This window comes from Erythrolamprus reginae, chromosome 2 (assembly GCF_031021105.1).
Source record: "Erythrolamprus reginae isolate rEryReg1 chromosome 2, rEryReg1.hap1, whole genome shotgun sequence".
NCBI classification, from domain to species: Eukaryota; Metazoa; Chordata; class Lepidosauria; order Squamata; family Dipsadidae; genus Erythrolamprus; species Erythrolamprus reginae.
In genome coordinates this window covers 248,138,278-248,160,573 of record NC_091951.1, presented here as the reverse complement: position 1 = coordinate 248,160,573, position 22,296 = coordinate 248,138,278, and the positions used below count along the sequence as shown (strand labels likewise).

At 40.6% G+C, this 22,296-nt stretch overlaps 1 protein-coding gene across 4 annotated transcripts in view; it reads right to left on the bottom strand.

The window, feature by feature from the left end:
* The window catches only part of PALM2AKAP2 (PALM2 and AKAP2 fusion), a 348,527-nt gene that overhangs the window by 118,991 nt on the left and 207,240 nt on the right, over positions 1 to 22,296 (bottom strand). For all 4 annotated transcript variants that reach the window (XM_070742416.1, XM_070742413.1, XM_070742415.1 and 1 more), the window contains one exon: positions 8,761 to 8,828. In XM_070742416.1, coding sequence (XP_070598517.1) covers positions 8,761 to 8,828 — 68 coding nt within the window. The remainder of the gene's footprint in view (positions 1 to 8,760; positions 8,829 to 22,296) is intronic.

The window sequence follows — 22,296 nt, the reverse complement described above, 5'->3', positions numbered from 1 at the left end:
CTTTAACAATCGAATTGTCGAAGCATGGAACTCATTACCGGACTCAATAGTGTCAACCCCTAACCCCCAACATTTCTCCCTAAGACTCTCCACGATTGACCTCTCCAGGTTCCTAAGAGGCCAGTAAGGGGCGTACATAAGTGCACTGATGTGCCTATCGTCCCCTGTCCAACTGTCTTTCCTTATCCCTTTTATCTTATATATTCTCTCCTTTATATATATTCTCTTCCTATCTACTTCTCTTCTTCTTTACTTCCTATCTTTATATACATTACTTAATGTCTATTCTCTTTCATATGTACTGTATATTGGACAAAGAATAAAATAAAATAAAAAATAATAATTAGCAGATCATTAAAACCTCTAGACTTTCATTTCTTCTGGTGTATTTATTTTCATGTGTATGGATTAATATATATATATAAATAAAGAGGGGAACATACACACACACTACAGTATCTTCTACTTGCAGGCCAAAATAGTACAACTAGGAAGTGATACAGAATGTAACGAAGGGCTTTTAATCATACAACTTGCCTATGTCCACTTTTATGTTGCTTGTCTCTGCCTCCTATGAATAAGTAAGGATAATAACAATTCCGCTTACTACAAATCTTTGTGTCCCCAAACTTTAAAGAAAAAGAAACAGCCCTTTTCGAAATGGGTGAACAGGTGGTGTCCTTTTTTGCCATGAGCCTCCGTTGGGCAGCTGGTCCCTATAGAAGCTACTGGAGGCAAAAGAGCAGCTGGTATTTATAATAATAGGGGTGACCAGGGACTGGCCCCTTTCCTCTGTTGCTGATAGTTTGTTAAGCTAAAACATTCATGTTTCTTCTTTAGTGATTAAGTCAAAGGCAGCTCTTCTATCCTGTGGGTTTTCTCTATAGTCTCCTACATGGTTTTGAACTCAATTATACTGTATACTGAATTCCATCTGCCATCCATATTACATGGATGATTTACAAAAATGGCAAATGAACTTCAGTATAAGCAAGAACAAAATGATACATACTGGAGCAACTCCCATCCCTTCACAAATGTTTTAGAATTCTTTTGGAATACCAAAGTGGTATACAGTAATAACAACTGTCTCAAAAACAAAAGTTATTAAGGCTGAGGGTTGAAAAAAGTCAACCAAAGGTACCTGAAAGTAGAAGTATCTTCCCTACGACAATAACAACAAAACTAAAATAATTTGACCCCATTAATACTAGAAATTAGGATCCCATGACCCTGAGGGAAAAAAATGAAATAGACATTTAAATACGTTTGTGATTGAGTGTTATAGATAGAGAACATCGGGGAATAAACATTGTTATCTGTGCCATGCGAAGTACCAGAGCAATAACAATGATGTTACTGGTATCTATCTGGGAAAAATAATTTGGTAGTTGATCATTTGTAGATATCAGTTGATGAAACATGTTTCCTTTTGCTATGCATAATAGTAATTTGAATACATATAATGATTGAACTAAAAGCAATTGGGCAGAAAGGTGGAGTTGATACTATAAGGGTTTGGAAGAAAACATTATATGGTTATTTGATCATGTAGCTTAAAACAGTGTTTTTCAACCAGTGTGCCGCAGCACACTAGTGTGCCGTGAGACATGGTCTGGTGTGCTGCGAAGCTCAGAGAGAGAAAGAGAGAAAGAAAGCAAGAGAGAGAAAGAGCGAGCAAGCAAGAGAGAAAGAGAACAAAAGAGAGAGAAAGAAAGCAAGAGAGAGAGAAAGAGAGAGAGAAAGAAAGAGAAAGAAAGCAAGAGAGAAAAAGAGGGAGGGAAGGAGAGAGAGAAAAAGACATAAAGGGAGGTAGGGAGGGAGAAAGAGAGCAAAAAAGAGAGGAAGGAAAGAAGAGAAAGAAAGAGGGATAGAGAGAGAGAGAAAGAAAGATGAAGGGAGAGAAAGAGGGAGGGAGAGAGAAATAGAGCGAAAGGGAGGACGAGAGAGAGAGAATTTTTTTGTCCAAACTTTTTTTAGCCCCCCCCCCCCGCTCAATGTGCCCCAGGGTTTCGTAAATGTAAAAAATGTGCCGCGGCTCAAGAAAGGTTGAAAATCACTGGCTTAAAAGACCAGTACAGATATTTCTACCGCCAAATAGCTTCACAGAGCTAGTTATCTGACGGAACAAAACTGAGGCTTCAGTTTTCACTAGCCATCACGTTCTGCCATGGTTTGATCAATTATGGCTGAGCAAATTATATTTTGGCTTAGTTGTATGAAAATTAGGATCTCCAAATTTTATCGCCACTCTAGCTCCTTCATAAAATTGCTCAGAAAAAAAGACTGACCAATAATTACTCTGTGTGCTCAATGCAGTACTTTAATGCAGTATTATAATAGGCTATACTGAATGTAGAATACAAAATAATACACACTGCACATATGATGTGGCATAGTTCAGCTTAGATAAATGATACATTTTCATTGTCGGAAGAGGTTCAATACTTTACATCAGAGGTAGGTTCCCCCCAGTTCGGAACTGTTAGCCCGAACTGGTAGCAACCCACTGGTGACGTCATGATGACATCATAGAACCAGTTTGGTTGGTGCCTGTCTGTGAGCAGCGCCATCTTAAAAAGAATTTGGGGAATTTTTTTTTTCTGGATTAAATTTTTTTCCCCGGGATCTTTTTCTTCTGCACATGGCTAGAAGCTGAGTTTCGGGCACTGTGCATGCATCACCATCTTGTTTTCAGCTTTTGGGGGTGGGTGGGAATTTTTTTGGATTATTTTACCACTGTGCATGCGCGTTTGGGCTAAGCATGGATGTGGCCATGCCCTGCAACACGGGAGGAAGCAAACCGCCAGCGAATTAATTTAGAACCCTCCCCTACTTTACATGACTAAAGTCTTCAGAGAGGGGCGGGATATAAATCAAATAGATAAATAAATGAATGAATGAATGAATGAATAAATAAATAAATAAATAAACAAACAATGAATGAATGAATGAATGAATGAATAAATAATGAATGAATGAATAAATAAATAAATAAATATCCTGCTGAGTCAATGGAACTTACATTCACAAAATTACACACAGGACTGCAGCCTATTTTTGAAAGGAAGAAACCTACATTCTTACATTCAATTAAAAAAAGGAGTTATGATATTTAGTAGTCTTTTGTATAATAGTACTGTCTTATGGGAAAGCCAACATACAGTATAAAATACAATCATATTTCACTTACTAATTTTTAAAGGACAAAAATCCGCTGGGCATTAACAGAGAATTTCAAGCAACAGCTGTGAACGGTTAACTCAGCTATGGTTTATAGCATGTCCTCTTTAGCTATAACATGATCAGTGTGTAAAATTTCAATCAAAAATACATACTTGAACATTTTCACTGTAGCATGCTAGAGTGCATGAACTGAGTGAAAACTCTTTCACCAAAGGCTATTCAGAAAAAAGACAGGGAGCTGGATGCCTCTGTCACAATGCATCAATAAAAAATTTTAAAAAGAGGGAAAAAAACCCCTTCTCATTTTTCAGTGTTTAAGTCTTGGCCCCTAGCATGAATTCAAATACTTTTTTCATGAAGACCTGTCTGTTTGATTGAGGGAGTGGTGCTGTTACAAATCTTTTTACATTACATTTTATCTTTGAAATAAATCTATTTGAATTTAAGGATTTCGGGAGTGGGTATTCCAGTGTAGATGACAGAAAGACCTTGCCTATCTTAAGAAACCATGCTGGAGGGCACATGTTAAGCCGCCTTATCAGCCTTCAATATCACACAATAGATATGACTGACAATTCCCTGGTGAGGCTTGAACTATTAGTGTTCCTGATGTCTCCTGACGGTGATTGGAGTTAGACATTTTCATTCCCCCCTACCTTCCCCACTAGACACATCTCACCTCTCCAGGTACGCTCCCACAGTCACACAGAGAAAATAGAAAAATAATGTTCTAAGCAAACAAAGTCAGCCTTATGGAATAAGTTCCAGTTTTCATTTAGTCCTGTTTCCCCTTAACTCAGCAATTAGCTTCTCCTCCAGCAATCTCCTGTTCTCACTTCAGAGTGCTTTAGCAATAGCAAGAATTATTAACCTCCTCATCTTTTCTACTACCTTATGATTATTATGATTATTACTCTGTTGCTTGGCACCTACACTAAATCTTATGCACCAGAGACAAATTTCGTGTGTGTGTAATCACACTTAGCCAAATAAAGCTATTCCATCCCATCCCATCCCATGAATAGCACTTGAACTTAAATATCATTCCATAACCAGGATCAAACTGTATGCTGTAGGCAGAGTTAGCCTGCAATAGTGCATTCTGACCACTGTGTCACCAGGATTCTTTAAAGAGCTTGTACTCAGCTTCTTAAAAAGCAAGCACACTTTACTGGTGAAAATAAAGATTTCTATACATTACAATTTTTAATATATTTTGTACTTATAATCATAAGGTTTAGGCTATTGTGTTTTTAAAACCTCAAATCTTAACATCAGTTTGCTTATGCAGAATGTAATACAACTTTGATATTTTGGAGACCTTAATGAACATTGCTTTCCAGACATAAACAATGCAGATCTGATGTTGCTTTGGTAACATTTAAACATAATTAAAATGTGATGTGGTTAACACAATGACTCCCCAGTCATGTATTTGATATTAGGGATGTGCAACAGTTTGAGGATATTGAATTGCTTCAGGCAACAGCACAGCTGTTCAAAAAATTGCATTTAGCCCTGGACCTTTAGTTGTTTAAATCTCTACTCTACCTTATGATTATTTATTTATTTGGGCAATGACAAAATAAATAGGCAAGGGGCTGTAAGGTTGATTGATAATACTGTATGAAATATCAATTTCCGTGTTTTTAGTGAGAAGTAGGTTTTATAGGAACAAAAATAAATGTTCGGAAAGTGTTCGGAAACTTCAGATCGTGCAGAATGCGGCCGCGAGAGCCATCGTGGGGCTTCCTAGATTTGCCCACGTTTCTGCAACACTCCGCGGCCTGCACTGGCTGCCGATCGGTTTCCGGTCACAATTCAAAGTGTTGGTAATGACCTTTAAAGCCCTACTTGGCATTGGGCCAGAATACATCCGGAACCGCCTTCTACCGCACGAATCCCAGCGGCCGATAAGGTCCCACAGAGTTGGCCTTCTCTGGGTCCCGTCGACCAAACAATGTCGTTTGGCGGGCCCCAGGGGAAGAGCCTTCTCTGTGGCAGTCCCGGCCCTCTGGAACCAACTCCCCCCAGAGATTAGAACGGCCCCCACCTTCCTTGTCTTTCGCAAATTACTTAAGACCCACCTTTGTCGCCAGGCATGGGGGAGTTAAGTTATCTTTTCCCCCTAGGCTATTACAAGTTATGCATGGTATGTTTGTGTGTATGTTTGTTTTTTTGTTTTTTTTTAATAATAAGGGTTTTTTAGTTGTTTTTATTAATTGGATTGTTCATGTTGTTTTACCACTGTTGTTAGCCGCCCCAAGTCTGCGGAGAGGGGTGGCATACAAATCCAATAAATAATAATAATAATAATAATAATAATAATAATAATAATATTCCTTTTGCTTTCTTTGCTAATGAGCCTGTTGAAACCTTCATGGAAACACGCATTTTTAAAATATGAATTTATCTAATCTAGCATTCATACAGTTTATGACTGCTAAAATTATGCCTAATGATTATACTAACTTTTACAGGACTCTGAATTTTATAAAATTTGAAGATCAATGACTGGAGAGAGTGTCTGCCCTTAATTCAAAAAACTAAACTGCCAGTCCTGTAAAATGGATGGATTGCAGCAGTTTTACCAACTTAATATCTTCCACATGTTTTGAGACCATGGGCCCCTATTGCTGACAGGGATTTTAAGTAGTTGCAATCCCAAGAACTGCTGAATACCAGATTGAAGACGACTAGACTAAAGCATGTGTCTTACATATGTATAAAGCATTTGGAATAGAGGAAATATGTTGGAATGCAGGAAATAATCACATGGCATCTATATATAAGAATGTTTTATCTGTATCTTTCCCGTTTCTTCTGATCTTTCACAGAAACAGATTTGATTTCTTTACTGGAATTGAAAGATCAGTAAACACACAAATAAAGTTAGTTTAGTTTCCTGAAATCAGATTGAGTATTGGCAAGAACCAATGCCCCAAATATAAATTAATATACATCCAAACTGAGAAGGCAAAACGGATGAAGTTATTAAACAATTAAAAATATTTAATCCTTTCTTCTTTGTACTTCAGCTCATGCAAGCTTCCAAAAATGGAAGCTGGACTATTGCTAGAAGCTTAAGAATGACATGCCCAAAATTTAAATATGCATGGGGATTGAATAGCTAAGCAACTGAAATCTTTCCTTTTGTCAACTGCCTTTATGGAAAAACTCAACGACCTTTTAAGAAGAGCAGAGGGACTTGGTAATCTTATTAGTCTGCTGGAATGCAGTGTAAAGATACCAGTCATCTTCTGACTAGCATTCCAAGATTATTCATGGACAATTTTTTTTTGCCTTAGGAACTTCAAGATTTGGTTATCACCAAGTTTGGTGTAAGCTTCTCTCAGGGATAAATATACAGTAAGATGAGGGAAGATGTAGTTGATCTCCAACTCTTAATATAACCAGACAGCACTGTGAATGATGGAGAAAACGAAAAGTTGATTTTCTCAGTCATTCACTGTTTAGCAATTTCTGGACAGCTGAGGAGTCCTTACACTATCTACACTACAGTAACATTTTTTTTTGTTTTGTTGTTAATAGAGATATACAAAATACAGGAAATCAGGGCACAGGGGGCATTTAAGTAAGACCCAATGAGGATAATAACGTAAGACATTGTATGACGCAGCTCCTATGTTAAAATAGTAATTTTAACAATAAAATTGTTCCATTACCTTGGGTTATCCCACCCAGTCAGGAAGGGGAAGTATGTTGCAGATCTGTTAATTAAAGAATTCCAACTGATGGGGTCAAGAAAGAGAGTCATTGTCCCTGCCATATATAATACCCTTCCCCCAGAGGTGAGACAGCCGCAAGACCTCATACTTCTGGCCTTCCAAAAAGGAGTAAAACATGGTTCTGTAGCCTTGAATGGGCAGTCCAGAGGAACTCATAACTGTGGGGCTGGTTGAACCCCTAAGAGCCCTCTTTTGCTTTTTAAACTAATTTTTTTACAGGGTTAAATCATCTTTTTAAATTCTACATTAAAAAAAAATCTTATATGCTGTTTTATATATTTTAACATTTTATTGTACACCACTAAGCATTTCTCCCTGAAGGGGGTAGGAGAGTAAAAAAAATGTGAAAAATAAATAGTTAAAAATAGAATCAAGTAATCGAATCACCACTAAAATGACTTAATTTAAACAAGAAAAATATCAAAGCAGATTCATAACTTTAGAAGGATCTTAGTCAGAAATAGAACACCATAGTAGAAGACTAATTGAACTATAAAAACTACCAAGATCATCAAAAGACCAGCCAATAGTTGTGTTTAAGTCTTTGTTTTTGTCTTCAAAGCTAATTTATTTTATTTATTTATTATTTGGATTTGTATGCCGCCCCTCTCCGAAAACTCGGGGCGGCTCACAACAAGTGAAAAGACAATCCAATACATAATCCAATTAATTAAAATATTATAAATTTAAGAAAAACCCCTATACTAACATACACACACACAAGCATACCATATATAAATTCAACGTGCCCAGGGGAAGATGTTTAGTTTCCCCATGCCTGACGGCAAAGGTGGGTTTTGAGGAGTTTACGGAAGGCAGGAAGAGTAGGGGCAGTTCTGATCTCCGGGGGGAGTTGGTTCCAGAGGGTCAGGGCCGCCACAGAGAAGGCTCTCCCCCTGGGGCCCGCCAACCGACATTGTTTAGTTGACGGGACCCGGAGGAGGCCCACTCTGTGGGACCTAATCGGTCGCTGGGATTCGTGCGGCAGAAGGCGGTCTCGGAGATATTCTGGTCCAGTGCCATGAAGGGCTTTAAAGGTCATAACCAACACTTTGAATTGTGACCGGAAACTGATCGGCAGCCAATGCAGACTGCGGAGTGATGGTGAAACATGGGCATACCTGGGTAGGCCCATGACTGCTCTCGCAGCTGCATTCTGCATGATCTGAAGTTTCCGAACACTTTTCAAAGGTAGCCCCATGTAGAGAGCATTACAGTAGTCGAACCTCGAGGTGATGAGGGCATGAGTGACTGTGAGCAATGAGCAATGAGTCCCGGTCCAGATAGGGCCGCAACTGGTGCACCAGGCGGACCTGTTGTATTTATAATAATATTTATCTATAGCGGCCTATCTCAACCCAACTGACCAGTCAAGTTGTATCTGGGAGTCTTTTGCCAAGTGAAACCAGGAGTTAATTGAGTGTTTGTGTTTGAGTGTTTGAAGATCTGCACCAACCTTTCTAGTCTGTCCAGCATATGTGTAGGTGTGTGTGAGTGGCGGGTGCATGTGGGCACATACAGCTCCATTTCTATGAGCGGCACATGTGTCCTCTACTTGTGCAAATGGAGCTTCATGTACAAGTGAAAATGTGCCCTTGGGATTTCCTCTCAGTCTGGTTTCTAATAGGCTGTGGCCCAGTAATAGCAACCCTTGATATAAAACATGATTCATGAGCAATCTTTTAGTTTTGCCTGCTCCAAGTCCCAATCATAATTCTATTTCAGATCAAAGTACAGCATAAAAATAATCTCACAGAAAACCAACAGCAACCAATTATTTGGGTAAATGCATGCATAGGCTAATGTTTAAAATCATATCACTCACCAAAGCTGTTGCTTTCACCTGAGGGCTTTCATTTTCATTTTCAGACCACAGGACAAATCTCTCTGCCTCTGTGAGGAAATAGTACAGCATTTTTTAAAAAAATTCTATCCACAGGTCAGAGGTCACAGTTGTTAAGTCAAAGGACACTCCTGGGTTTTGAGTGAACAAATAAATGATAGAGGCAAATAAAGGATAAAGGATATGGCAAATCAAAGTGTCTAATATAAATTGGGTTTAATAATGGATTTAATAGTTTATGTAAATTCAGTCAAAATTAAACTAAATTAATTAAATATTTTCTATATGATGACTGTGTAATTCTTTGAATTTGATTCCAGAAAGATGTTTTGAATGAAGCATAGGGGAGTGGGAATATAGTAACTTTTTGCAACTTTTTATAAAGCAATTGCATTTTTTCCCAATGATCACACAATTCTTTCCACAGCTGCCCTATAAACTACAGGAAATAGAGCAGACAGAGGTGGGTTCCTCCCAGTTTGGACTGGTTCACCCGAATCGGTAGCAAACCACTGGTGACATCATGAGGACATCACGGAATCAGTTCAGATGGTGCTGATCCATGGGCGCCATCTTTTCTTTTTTGAATTTTTTTTAGATTTGAGGGGGGGCATTTTTGGGAGGATTTTGTGCATGCGTCGCCATCTTATTTTTGGCTTTTTTGGAGGGGTGTTCTTGGATTTTTTGTCATTGCGCCTACGCGCATCCACAGGGCAGGGCCATGCGGCGCGGGAGGGAGTGAACTGGCAGTGAGGCAAGTTAGAACCCACTCCTGAAGCTACCTTAAAAACTCGCAACAGGTTATTTTCCAACTTACATATGCTCTTCAGCATCTTTTCTGATCTGTCTCTAAAGTATTACACAGCCCTAGTTTATATTACTACTTGCCATATATTACGACTAAAATCAGTAGTGCAGATTTAAGAAAAGCTGTTCCAGTTTGAATAACAACAATAATTTAATAGTAACAACAGTATTGATGATGATGGTATCTATAACACCGTCAAACATCCAGATTTGACTATCCTAGGTGCTCTGTAATGATTTGATAGGTAGACAAAAACGCCAAACCCAGTCTGAACATCTGGGTGACTGTGCAATGAATAGTAATGATAGTAGTAGTAGTAGTAGTAGTAGTAGTAGTAGTAGTAGTGACAACTTGGATTCAAATGCTAGTTTAGCTTAACCACAATAATTTTGGCTTGCATGTTTCTCAAAGATCAGTAAGTCTGTTTCTTTCATCCAAGGAAATATGAAATCTGCCAGAGGTTTGAGCTGTGAAAGTTGAGATATATTTTAAGAAGCTAAACAAGGGAGTGGGGGTTAATAATCTTCAGGAGGGTGCTGCACTAGAATTCCTCCCAGAAGCTCCATCCCTCCCAGAAAAACCAAGGGATGTCTCAAACTGTACCTGAGTACCATCAAAATAAAGGTTCCACTAACAAGTGGGAAATCAGTTTCTTTTGAAATACAGATTCTTCCACAAGCAAATATCTATCATCCATCTATCTATCTATCTATCTATCTATCTATCTATCTATCTATCTATCTATCTATCTATCTATCTATCTATCTATCACTCTCTCTCACTCTCTATCTCTCTATCTCTCTATCTCTCTATCTATCTATCTATCTATCTATCTATCTATCTATCTATCTATCTATCTATCTATCTATCTATTAAATTTATATACTGCCCACTCCCGAAGGACTCAGGGCGGCTTACAGCAATAAAATAACCTGAGCTTTCTTTACCTTTCTACATACAGTATATCATTTCTGAAATAACTTAAATGCTCCAAATAAAGAATAAGCATCCTACAAGGGATGGTCAATTTCCATATTCCGTTGGTCATATTTATTGATCAGGTGACAAAAGTAAGAGATTTTAGTGTAAAAAAAATGTTAGATTTGCAGAAGCCTTAGTTACGGTTATTATTGTGGTGCTTTTCCTCTTATAATTTTGTAAACCCAATCAATGGTCCATTCTGGGTCATAGGCAAAGCCATCACATGCCTTACATGTCTAATAATTTGGGCCTAGAAGACATTTTAATATCTGAACACAAACTGTGGGTACCAGAAGGGTAAAGTGTTCCAAGTCAGGGTAAGCAACTTTTATAAACCTCTGGGTATTCCAGAAGGTGGCATTAAAATTTCAAGCACACTGTATTCAAAACTGCAGGCAAAATGAGCACTGGTCCATGTTGCTCATGCTAATTTCATTTATCTTTTGAATGGCTTATTCAGCGAGGCATGGCCTCCGCAGGCTTCTACCAGCAGCCTCTAGCTGAACATCTTTATATCCTCCCCTGGATCCTGAGACATTGAGCGCATTGCTGACCCACTGGTTTTCTTTGACTCGTTAAGGATTTCAGCTGTGAGCAGTATTTTAGATGGCTGATAGACAGCAACAATTAGGGAGAGGGCACAGAATAGAAACAACACTGAATATCTCAGCTCAAAGGCAAAGGGAGGGCAGAGAAACAGAGCCACAGGGTGAATTTCATCTGACAAGGTCTTGATGTAGAGGAAAATTGGTTTAGACAACTTACAACTCCGTTGTCTCCGTTCAAACTTAATTATAGTTCATGAAATCATATACCAAAATGTCCTACCTGTTAACAACTACTTCACCTTCAACCGCAACAACTCACGAGCACGAAATCGATTTAAACTAAATGTCAACCGCTCCAAACTTGACTGCAAAAAATACGACTTCAGCAACAGAGTAATCAACGCCTGGAATGCACTACCTGATTCTGTGGTTTCTACTCCTAATCCCAAAACCTTTAACCTTAGACTATCTACAATTGTCCTCTCCCTCTTTCTAAGATGTCTGTAAGGGGCGTGCATAAGCACACCACTGTGCCTACCGTCCTTGTCCTATTGTCTTCTTTTGTTACTTTTTGTCATTACTTATCTAATGTTTTATTTGTACAAATTACCACTCTATAATGGTTTGACAAAATAAATAAGTAAATAAAATGGAGATATTGCAGAGAATAGATATAGCATGGGTAATCCAACCTTTTTTGGCTTGCCTTGATCGCATTGAGTGAAGAATTATCTTGACAAATTTATACAGTGGCATAGTAATCAAAAACAGAAAAATAGGGACTTTGGAGGTCTTCTAGTCTAACCCCCTGCTTGGGCAGGAAAGCCTACACCAGACAAATATGACACTTCAGACGCAGGTAAAATTGGACCACATATACAATATATAATACAGTTAATGTATACAAATATAAATCACATAATATTAACGTTTACAATCTTATGGGGCTGCATTACTAGTTGTCCTGGGCTGCAAGGAAGGAAGGAAGGGAGGGAGGGAGGGTGGGAGGGAGGAAGGAAGGAAGATTCAACTGAAGAAATTGCTTCACAACAGCTTCCTTTGAGGTGTAATGGAAGTGACACAAATTGTAGGACACGGAGAGATGATTTGATCACCAAAAAACCTTTCAACAAACATTAGATATTCCTGCACATACAGCTCTGTTTACCTTTCTTGTAAATAATGACAGAATGCTCCATGGAGGCGTGGACATTAGGCCATTATATCTGGTCTAGCTATTCAGTCATAGATCCCTCCTTTCCTGCCCGACAGAAATGAAAGACAGGGGTTCCATATTTAAGGTTGATGCTTTTCAAAATATTTGATTTTGGATACTTCTGTTTCAGAAAATGAAGCCCCAACCAGAGAACCATTACTTTGGCAGATGGACAAAGCAGTTTCTAACTCAATATCTAGCGATTATTGATGGAGATGTCCTCAGTGTCAAAGGCCTTTAATGAAATGGAAGTGAAGCCAACTATATGCTGCTTTTGCAGCCTAGCAGCTGAGTTTTAGGCTCCTTAATTTGAAATTCAATGTTTAAACTAAAAAAAAAAAAGGAACCTGGTTGAGAGTAAAATTAAGTGATTTTGCAGGATTTTGTTACATGAATATTTCTTGAACCAAATGAAACCCAGGACTTGCTGAGCTGGATGAAGACAACAGCCTCTCTAACTCAGCATCTTTCCCCTAGGATGACCAATCAGATGCTTATATAGGCAAGATTCAAACAAAATAGCACCTTTCTGTTACCTTAGCAACTGGTCCTGCCAAGCTTAATACTTCAAAAGGAAATATATGGTACTAAAGGAAATATGTGGCTATTATGCCCATAGATAGCTTTAGCTTCATATTATTTCTCCAACCTTCTCTCAAAGCCATCCGTACTGATGGACTACCTCTTGTAATATACTTCACATTAAAACTGGTGGCTTCCCTCCCCCCCCCAGGAGTAAAGAAAATTCAAATGTTCGAATATAGGCATTCCTCGATTTATGACTACAATTGAGCCCAAAATGTCTGTTGCCAAGTGAGACATTTATTTAGTGAATTTTGTCCCATTTTACAATCTTTCTCACCACTGTTGTTAAGGGAATCACTGCAGTGGTTAAGTTGATGAGACCATTATTAAATAAATGTGGCTTCTCCATTGACTTTGCTTGTCAGAAGGTTGCAAAAGGCGATCACATGACCTCGGGACACTACAATCCATCATAAATAAGAGTCAATCGTCTGAATTTTGATCACTCGACCATGGAGATACTGCAAAGGATGTAAGTGTGAAAATGATCCTTAGTCCCTTTTTTTCAGTGTCATAACTTTGGTCACTAAATGAAATGTTGCAAGTTGAGGATGACCTGTATTTTTTAGGCTTATGCAAAACTTTGTGTCAAATTACTAGCCCTCTAAAAAGCAAAGCAAAACAGTCCCACCACTAAGCATGTCTCTGAATTCCTTTTGAGATTCTTCTCCATCACTTCAATAGTCTTCTGTCACCGCTTCTCCTAGAGATGCTGAAGGAGGTTCATGGCAGGACATCAAGTGCCATGGCAAGATCAATCACACTGTCAGCACAGTGCCTCAACAAGATGGATGGTGTTTGGCTGAAGGGCCTTACGAATGTCAAGCATAGTCACCTCCTATTGATCAAATGTTTCTCCCTGAACTTCATATCATTCAGCTTAACTGGATGAACCTAATTCCAAAGTTATTGTTTGTTTCATGTTTTTATGAATCTACTAGATTCAGTTTGTTGAATTTAATTTTTTAAAAGATGGATAAGCATGTACCGGTATGTGTAATTTTATATCTCTCCAAACAAACATGGGAAGTTTTGTTCACAATTTGGGTTATCTCTACAATTTTTGCAAAACAGACACTGTCTATTTTTCTGTACCTTATTTTTTTATAAATAGATACCATTTTATATACTCTTTTTCATGATACACATTTTATTACCAAACACAAGCATATGTTAATGATTCCTGAAGTATAACTAAATTTCATTTAATTAATCAGATTAAAATGTGAAATTAGGTAAGTTCACATTCAAATGCAGATAGTTTTCAACTTATGATCATTCGTCAGTGACTATGAAGATTCTCAGTCACCAGGTCATGGTTGTCTCAAAAGTGCTTTTTCAGGAGGTAACTGGATTTTCTGGTTTTTCTTTGAAGATATTTTGCTTCTCATCCAAGAAGCATCTTCAGTTTCCTGCAAGGGATGGGTTCCTCCTGGTTCAGACCGGTTCACCCACACCAATAGCGACCCACTTGTGATGTCACAGTGACATCACTGAACTGAATTGGTCGATGCCGGTCCATGAGCGCTGCCATCTTTTTTTAAAAAATATTTTGAATATTTTTTTTAAAAAAATTGTGGGAATTATTTTCTGACTTTTCCCCCCTTCTGTGCATGTGCAGAAGCTGAGTTTTGAGTGCATTGAGCCAGCATCTGGATGGAAAAGAAGCCTCTAAGCTTCCAAGTTCAGCAAGTTCATAAGATTGCTTTTCTCCAAGCCCGAGAAAGATCAAAAGGCGCAGAGCAGCCTTTAAGGTCAAAGTTGGCGTAGCTGCCTAGAGGGAAGGAGCTCTTTGAACCTGATAAACACCTATGGGAAGGCAAAGGGGGGAGAGAAGAAAGAGTGCTGGGAAGGAGTCACAGGAAGAGAAGGACGGCTCTTCTTCTTCACCTGGAGAAGGATGCTGTCAAGGCAGCTCTGCACCCCAGGGCAGCAGTTCTAGCTCCTCCCCTCCTCAACCCCGGCAAGGAAGCCCGCTAAGAAAGCCCACTCCTCCTGCCAGATCCACCCTGGACAACAGCTCCATCTCCTCCCCTCCTCAACCCCGGCAAGGAAGTCCACTAAGAAAGCCCACTCCTCCTACCAGATCCACCCAAGAAAGGAGAGAGGAGAGAAAGAGCCCGACAGCTTCGCCAAGCTGCCAATCCCCAGCTAAAAGCAGCAGCAAGCACCAGGCCACGACCTCTTCTGAGTTAGCCTTAAACTCCACCCCATGCCATCTTGCTCGTGCCAGGGAGCATAGTGGTCTCTGCCCTTAACTGCATTTGTAACAGTATGCGAAATTGCTCTGTGCTTCCTTCTATGGTAACTAGTGCAAACACCCAGCTCTTCATTTCTAACACCGACTAGCCCCTCCTACCCATGTCTCTGGCTGCCGAAGGCAGAATGAAAAGAGACACACAATACATGCACAGAAATCTCTGTCTCCATCGAAAGAAACCCGAGTTCAAAGCGCTTTCTTCCACCAATCACCCCGGTATAAAAACAATAAGAATTCCCGTCTCAGCATCAGATTGCACTAAAACAGATGTCTTCAAACTTGGCAACTTTAAGACTTGTGCACTTCAACTTACAGAATTCTGGGTGTTGAAGTCCACAAGTCTTAAAGTCGCCAAGTTTGAAGATCTCTGTACTAACACAGCCTTGCCTTGATTAGTGAAGGAGATACTTTTTACTTCCTGTTAACTCATTTTCAATCTTTTCCTTTTCTGCAAGGAGAAGGGGTGGGGGATGGGGAGAAGACAGTGGGGGGAGAGAATGCCCCAAACATCTCTCCTCCCTCTCCTCTCCCCACCTGATCAGATAACCAAAGAGATTTTGGAGAGACCTGCTCCAAACTCCAATTTGATGTCGGAAAACACGGGAGGTGGGTTGGGATAGGGCAGAGGGTTTTTGCAAATGCTGGTGGAGTTGTCTTACTGTTTAATACTTTTTTTTTTGCTCATGAACAAAATAGAGGGATGTGCATCTGACTGTCCTTTGTAGAATGAGTGGAAATACACATATAGAATAATAATAATAATAATAATAATAATAATAATAATAATAATAATAATTTAGATTTGTATGCTGCCCCTCTCCAAAGACTCAGGAGAGAGGGAAAGAGGGGGGGGAGAGAAAGAGAAAGTGTGTGTGCATGTGTGTGTGTGAGAGAGAGAGAAGAAAGAAAGAAAGGAAGGGAGGGAGGGAGAGAAAAAGGAAAAAGAGGAAGGAAGGAAGGGAGGGAGAGAGAGAAAAAAGAGGAAGGAAGGGAGAGAGAGAGAGAAGAAAGAAAAAGAGATAGGGAAAGAGATAAAGGAAGAAGAGGAAGGAAGCACCACAAACCATGCCAATAGACATGACTTCAGAAGGCACTTTGAAACAGCACAGCAGTTTAGGAGTCATCTAGTCCAACCACCTGCTGCAGTGAGGTTGAATGTGTATAGTTTTAGAAGAGTTCTCTCTCTGTGTACATACACTTATAGTATATATAGTAGATAATGTATCTTTTGGTAAGCCTGTATGTAATATGTATGTACATATATGGGATATATACATAGGATTAAATAGTATATTTTGGATGTTCAGTAGTAATAAATAGATAGGAAAATTGTATCTTGTTGAGGCCCTTGAGGTGAGGAGAAGCCAGGCACCCTAACCTTTAACCCCTGATATGAGTGATGCCAAATTGGGCACGCCCACCCAGTCATATGACTACCTAGTTACATGACTGGAAAACCACACCCACTCAGTCACGTGACCATCAAGCCATGCCCACAAAATAAGCCATGCCAACAGAATGGTAATAAAAAAAATTTGGAACCCACCCCTGGTTTCCAGCTCTTCAGAGCCGAAGAAGCTTCATGGATGGGAAGAGAAATGTCTTCAAAGGAAAATCAGAAAGTCCAGTTGCCTCTTGAAAAACCACTTTTGGGACATTATTCAGTGACCATTTCAAATTATGGTGGTACTGAACAAAAGGTCTTAACAAACTGGAGATAAAGCTGCTGCAGTGCTTCATGGCCACATGAAGAAAATGTGGATGCCTGGCAATGTGCCCTTATGACTGACCATAATGGCACTGCAGCTGCTTTGCTGCTAGATCCCTTAAATCTACCTCTCACCCGACTTGCTCTACACAAACCTTGGACCTGCTTCCCATCCTGCTCAGTCCCACATCCTTGGGCCTCCTCCTCCAACATACCTCAGCTTTTCTTAGTACTATGTACAAAACAGTTGGTTTTGCAACATATAAAAAAGCTAACAATGAATGTTTGTTAGCATTGAAGTACTATAGCTTTAAGAGGTAGTGTTGCAAGTTGCCATAAGAGGGAGCCAGAAAGCATGGTTCTCTCTCTCTCTGCTCTCTGTGTTCTTTCTGCTGATTCACTCTGACTGATGTAGTAAGCTCTGTGTGCTCAATGATAGTTTGATGTATTTGTAAGCTGTAATGCATGTCTGATACGTAAGACAAAGACAGCCCTGTAATATTATTATTGTATTGAGAGATATTGACTGATTTGAATGTGTATGATTGAACTGTTTAACTTGACTGTGCTATTTCTAAAGTAAACACTATTTTATACACTTTAATGTATCTGTTTTTGTATGACTGAATAATTACTCCTATCTCCTGGATATCTGATGGAATCCCATGTTTCCTCTATGCATGTCCTTAATAACTCTGCACACTCCTTAATAAGCTTAACAATAAGTTCTGCACACTCCTTAACAAGCTTCACTTACCTTTTCTGAACATCCCTACCTTGTGCCAGAGGTGCAACATATTCTCCACTCCTCTGCCCCTGGCACATTTTTTGTGAAATTAGATATGGCCTAGGCCTATCAGCAGCTGCCTGTGGATGAAGCCACTGCTGTGCTCAAACAATAGTAACCCACAGGGGTGCTTTTTAATGCTATTGCCTGCAGTTTGGCATAAGTGTGGCTCCAGGTATTTTTCAGAGCCTCATGGAGTGCCTCCTGCATGGCATCCAGGGTATCATCCCTTATTTTGATGGTATTCTGATATCAGCCACCTCTCGCACTCAGCTCTTTGATTGCCTGTGGCTGGTACTCACTACACTGCAACAGGCAGGCCTCAAACTTAAATGATCAAAGTTCCAGATTGGAGTACCTAAAGTAGAATTTTTTGGGGTTTTGCTTGACACCCAGGCATTCACCCGCAATCTCCATGGTGGAGGCTATAAAAAGAACCCCCACTCCCACATGCAAGGTAGAGTTACAGGCCTTCTTGGGCCTTTTGAACTTTTAAACTCCCTCATGAAGCCTCTGTAGCCAAACCTCTCCATAGGTTACTAGATAACAAGGCTCCTTGGGTATGGGGCAAAGCCCAACCTGCTGTTTTTGTGGCTGCCAAGAACCTACTTACCTCAGATCCTGTCCTTGTGCAGTATCATGACAATTTCCCTGGGTCTTGGCCAGTAATGCTTCTCCCTATGGCAGTGATGGCGAACCTTTTTTTCCTTGGGTGTTGAAAGAGCATGGGTGTGCACTATGGCGCATGCATGAGTGCCCACACCCATAATTCAATGCCTGGGGAGGGTGAAAACAGCTTCCCCCGGCCCCTGGAGACTCTCTGGAAGCTAAAAACATCCTCCCAGAGCCTCTGTGCGAGCCAAAAATCAGCTGACTGGCATACACATGTACACTGGAGCTCAGCTAGGGCAACGGCTCATGTGCCAGAAGATATGACTCCATGTACTACCTATGACAACCATGCCATTGGTTTGCCTTCACTGCCCTATGATGTTGGGGCTGTTTTCAGCCAGTTCCCAATGGGTTGGAGGTGCCAATTGGTTTTTTTTCCTAGGACACTTTCCTCCACTGAACTTTAATTACATCCAGTTAGATAAGGAGGCCCTAGCTGCTGTCACTGCTGTAAAGTGATTCCATGATTATGTTTATGGCTGGTTTTTTCCCAACTCATTACGGATCACAAACCCCTTCTGGGTATCTTGTCTGGTGACAGATAATTTTGTCCCCTCATATGTCCTGCTGTTCAGTTTTTCTGTCAGCTTATAATGACCAGTTGGTGGTAATTATACCACCATGGGTGGGATATACCTAATGTGGATGGCCTCAGCAGATGCCCGCTTCCTCAATAAGTCCAAGACACAGCTCCTGCTTTCTCAGTTTTGCTAATTGAGGAAACCATCATACCCCTGACCGCAGCTGATATAGCCTTCATCTCCTTTCTCTTCTCCAAAGATCGGATTATTTCTCAAGTCCTCAACTGGGTACACAGGGGGTGGCTAAGGGAACAGCTCTCAGAGGCCTTTGGGCCATTCAAGCTGAGGCAACATGAGGGGTTGTAGGGTAGCCGGGTAGTGGTTCCACCAGCCTTAAGGACTGCTGTACTGCATGGTCTACATGAGGGACACCCAGGTGTTACCAGGATGAAGGCATTGGGCCACAGCTACGTCTGGTGACCTAATCTGGATACTGCCATTGCTGAATGGGTTAGGTCTTGTCAGAGGTGCCAACAGTCCCAGCCAGTCCTCCCTGAAGCACCTTCCAGGGAATGGGAACTTCCCAGAGGCCAATGGTCAAACATCCACTTTGACTTGGCAGAGCCAATGTAAAGACAGACGATTTTAGTGGTAAGGGATGCTTTTTCCAAGTGGGTGGAGTTAGCCCTTTTGCCATCACACTACCTCTGGGGCTATCAGCAGGATCTTATGCAGGTTATTTACCACCAACAGGGGCTCCGGATAGTAATCTCAGACAATGGGTCTCAGTTTACCTCTGCCTCATTCCATATTATTGGCTGGGTTAGGCAACCACCATGCACAGGTTGCTCCTGTTCACCCTTCTAACAATGGTTTGGTTCAAAGAGCTATGAGATCAGCCAAGGAGCAGGGAATTGGGAAGAGAACATAAATAAATATCTTATGGCCAGCACATTACTCCAAGCCCAATCTCCAACCACAGCCCAGCAGAATTACTCATGGGCTGCCACCTCTGAACCACATTGGACAGGTGCATCCTAATTTTGACCAGCAAGCTGAGACCTTTTCTGTGGGGGATTCAATCTATGCCAGAAATTATGGTGGCGAGCCCCGGCGTCTACCAGCATGGGTTTTTGCAGCAATCAGCCCCTATTCATACAGAGTAGGCCTGGAGGATGGGAGGCTATGGCAGCATAATGTTGTCCAGTTTACAGGATGATCCTTTGCTTCCACACCAGTTCCTGCTAGCACCAAGCCAAATGTAGAGGCCACCTACTGACCGCTCCTGCTGATGATCTCCCTGATGTCCCCACAGACAATATGATCCCAGCACCCAACTCACCTGCCTCCATAAATCTTCCTCCAGAATCCTGATGAAGCACCCCATCACCAGTTGCAGATCCAGAGGCTCCTGACCTGACCATGCCTATAAAGCCGCGGTGTTCAACGAGACAGCGCAGGTGCCCGGAATATCTCCAGGCTACACATGCGCCAGCTGGAAGGGGAGAGGCACTCGTCTCCATGTTCGAAATCTACCTAGCAGTTAAGAGCTATTTTCCCATTGGGTGTCCATTGACAGCTCAGCCACTGGGAAAATTATAACCCCACTATTGGTTACCAGTTTTGACAGCCATCACAAAAATAGCAGTCTGTGGCTTGACTGTGCCGGTTACTGCTTTGTCCTGTTGACAGGTGTTCTAATAAAAGGGTTCTGTTCTAATCACTGTCCAGTCCTCAGTTCCTGATCCTGTCATTCCACCCAAGCTAGAAGACTCTTATTATTTATATAATAACCCCTCATATTTACCACTGGTTGTATAGGTATATAATTTATGTTATTTATTTATTTATTTATTTATTTATTTATTTATTTATTTATTTATTTATTTATTTATTTATTTATTTATTAGATTTGTATGCCGCCCCTCTCCGCAGACTCAGGGCGGCTCACAACAATAACAAAAAACAATGTATCACAAATCTAATATTAAAAAGTCTCTAAAACCCCCTTATTTAAAAAAACAAGATACACACACAAACATACCATTCATAAATTATATAGGCCAGGGGGAGATGTCTCAGTTCCCCCATGCCTAACGGCAGAGGTGGGTTTTAAGAAGTTTGTGAAAGGCAAGGAGGGTGGGGGCCAGTGTTCCCTCTAATTTTTTGGGGGTTGGGCGGAAAAGTATAGTGTCTGAGCGGCAGTCCCTTCGGGACTGGGCGGCACACAAATAATAAATAAATAAATAAATACTGTGTGTGTATAACAGTGAGCTCATAATAAGGCAACTCTATCAATATCAAAATGCCACTTAAATAGTTGAGCTAGTTTCAAACTAGATTTTGATTTTCTTTCTCTCTTCCTTACTCCCATTCTTTTTCTTTCTCTTTTCCTTCCTCTCTTTTTTCCTATCTGTTTCTCTCTCTTCCTCTCTTCCTCTCTCTCTCCTTCCCTCTCACTCTTTCCCTCTCGGCTTCTGGGCAGGTTTGGAAACCTCTGAGTTGATGATGATTTTTAAGTGAGCGATTGCTCACTGCTCAGCTTAGAGGGAACTATGGTGGGGGCAATCCTAATCTCTGTGGGGAGCTGGTTCCAGAGGGTCAGGGCTGCCACAGAGAAGGCTCTTCCCCTGGGTCCCGCCAGACGACATTGTTTAGTCGATGGGACCAGGAGAAGGCCAATTCTGTGGGACCTAACTGGTCGCTAGGATTTGTGTGGCAGAAGGCAGTCCTGGAGATATTCTGGTCCGATGCCATGAAGGGCTTTATAATTCTTACCTCTAGCTGGTGAGATCCCTGAAAAACTATTGATGAACATTTAGTTGGAAGCACTATACAACTGCTTACAGTACAACCTAACATCTTAATGTTATTTGACTAGTATCATCCTGAATAAGTATATAACAATACTCCCTGCTTTACGGATCAAAGATATTGATTGCAGCTATTGCTGGTACGAAAGCTATCAACAATAGCAGGTTAGCTCATATAGTACTCTACTGAGTTACTCATTCTTCCTGAAGAAGGAGTCACCAGAGCGAAAGAAAAGAGGTTGCCAAGGAAACTCTTTTGCAATTTAATAGTGGCTTCAAACATACCCAAGAAATAATTTCTGTTGTCATAGCCTTGAGTGTCTCTCATAAACCTGCTTCAAGTCATCAAGTGGTTAGAAAGGGCCATTAGAAAGATTGTTTCCCTGGAGCCCAGAACCATTGTACATCATTTTGCTTTTACATTCAGGGCATGAACGTGGATGATCCATGTCTTTTCTTTAAGAAGTCACATAACAGGCCAGTTGTTCGGAATACTAAAGCGGCTGAACTGTATGCATATGCATGTAGAAAGGCCCCATTTATTATGGGGACTCCTGACAGTCATATCTGAAGCAACTGAGAGCAACTTTTACACAAACACTTTCAACTATTAAGGGTG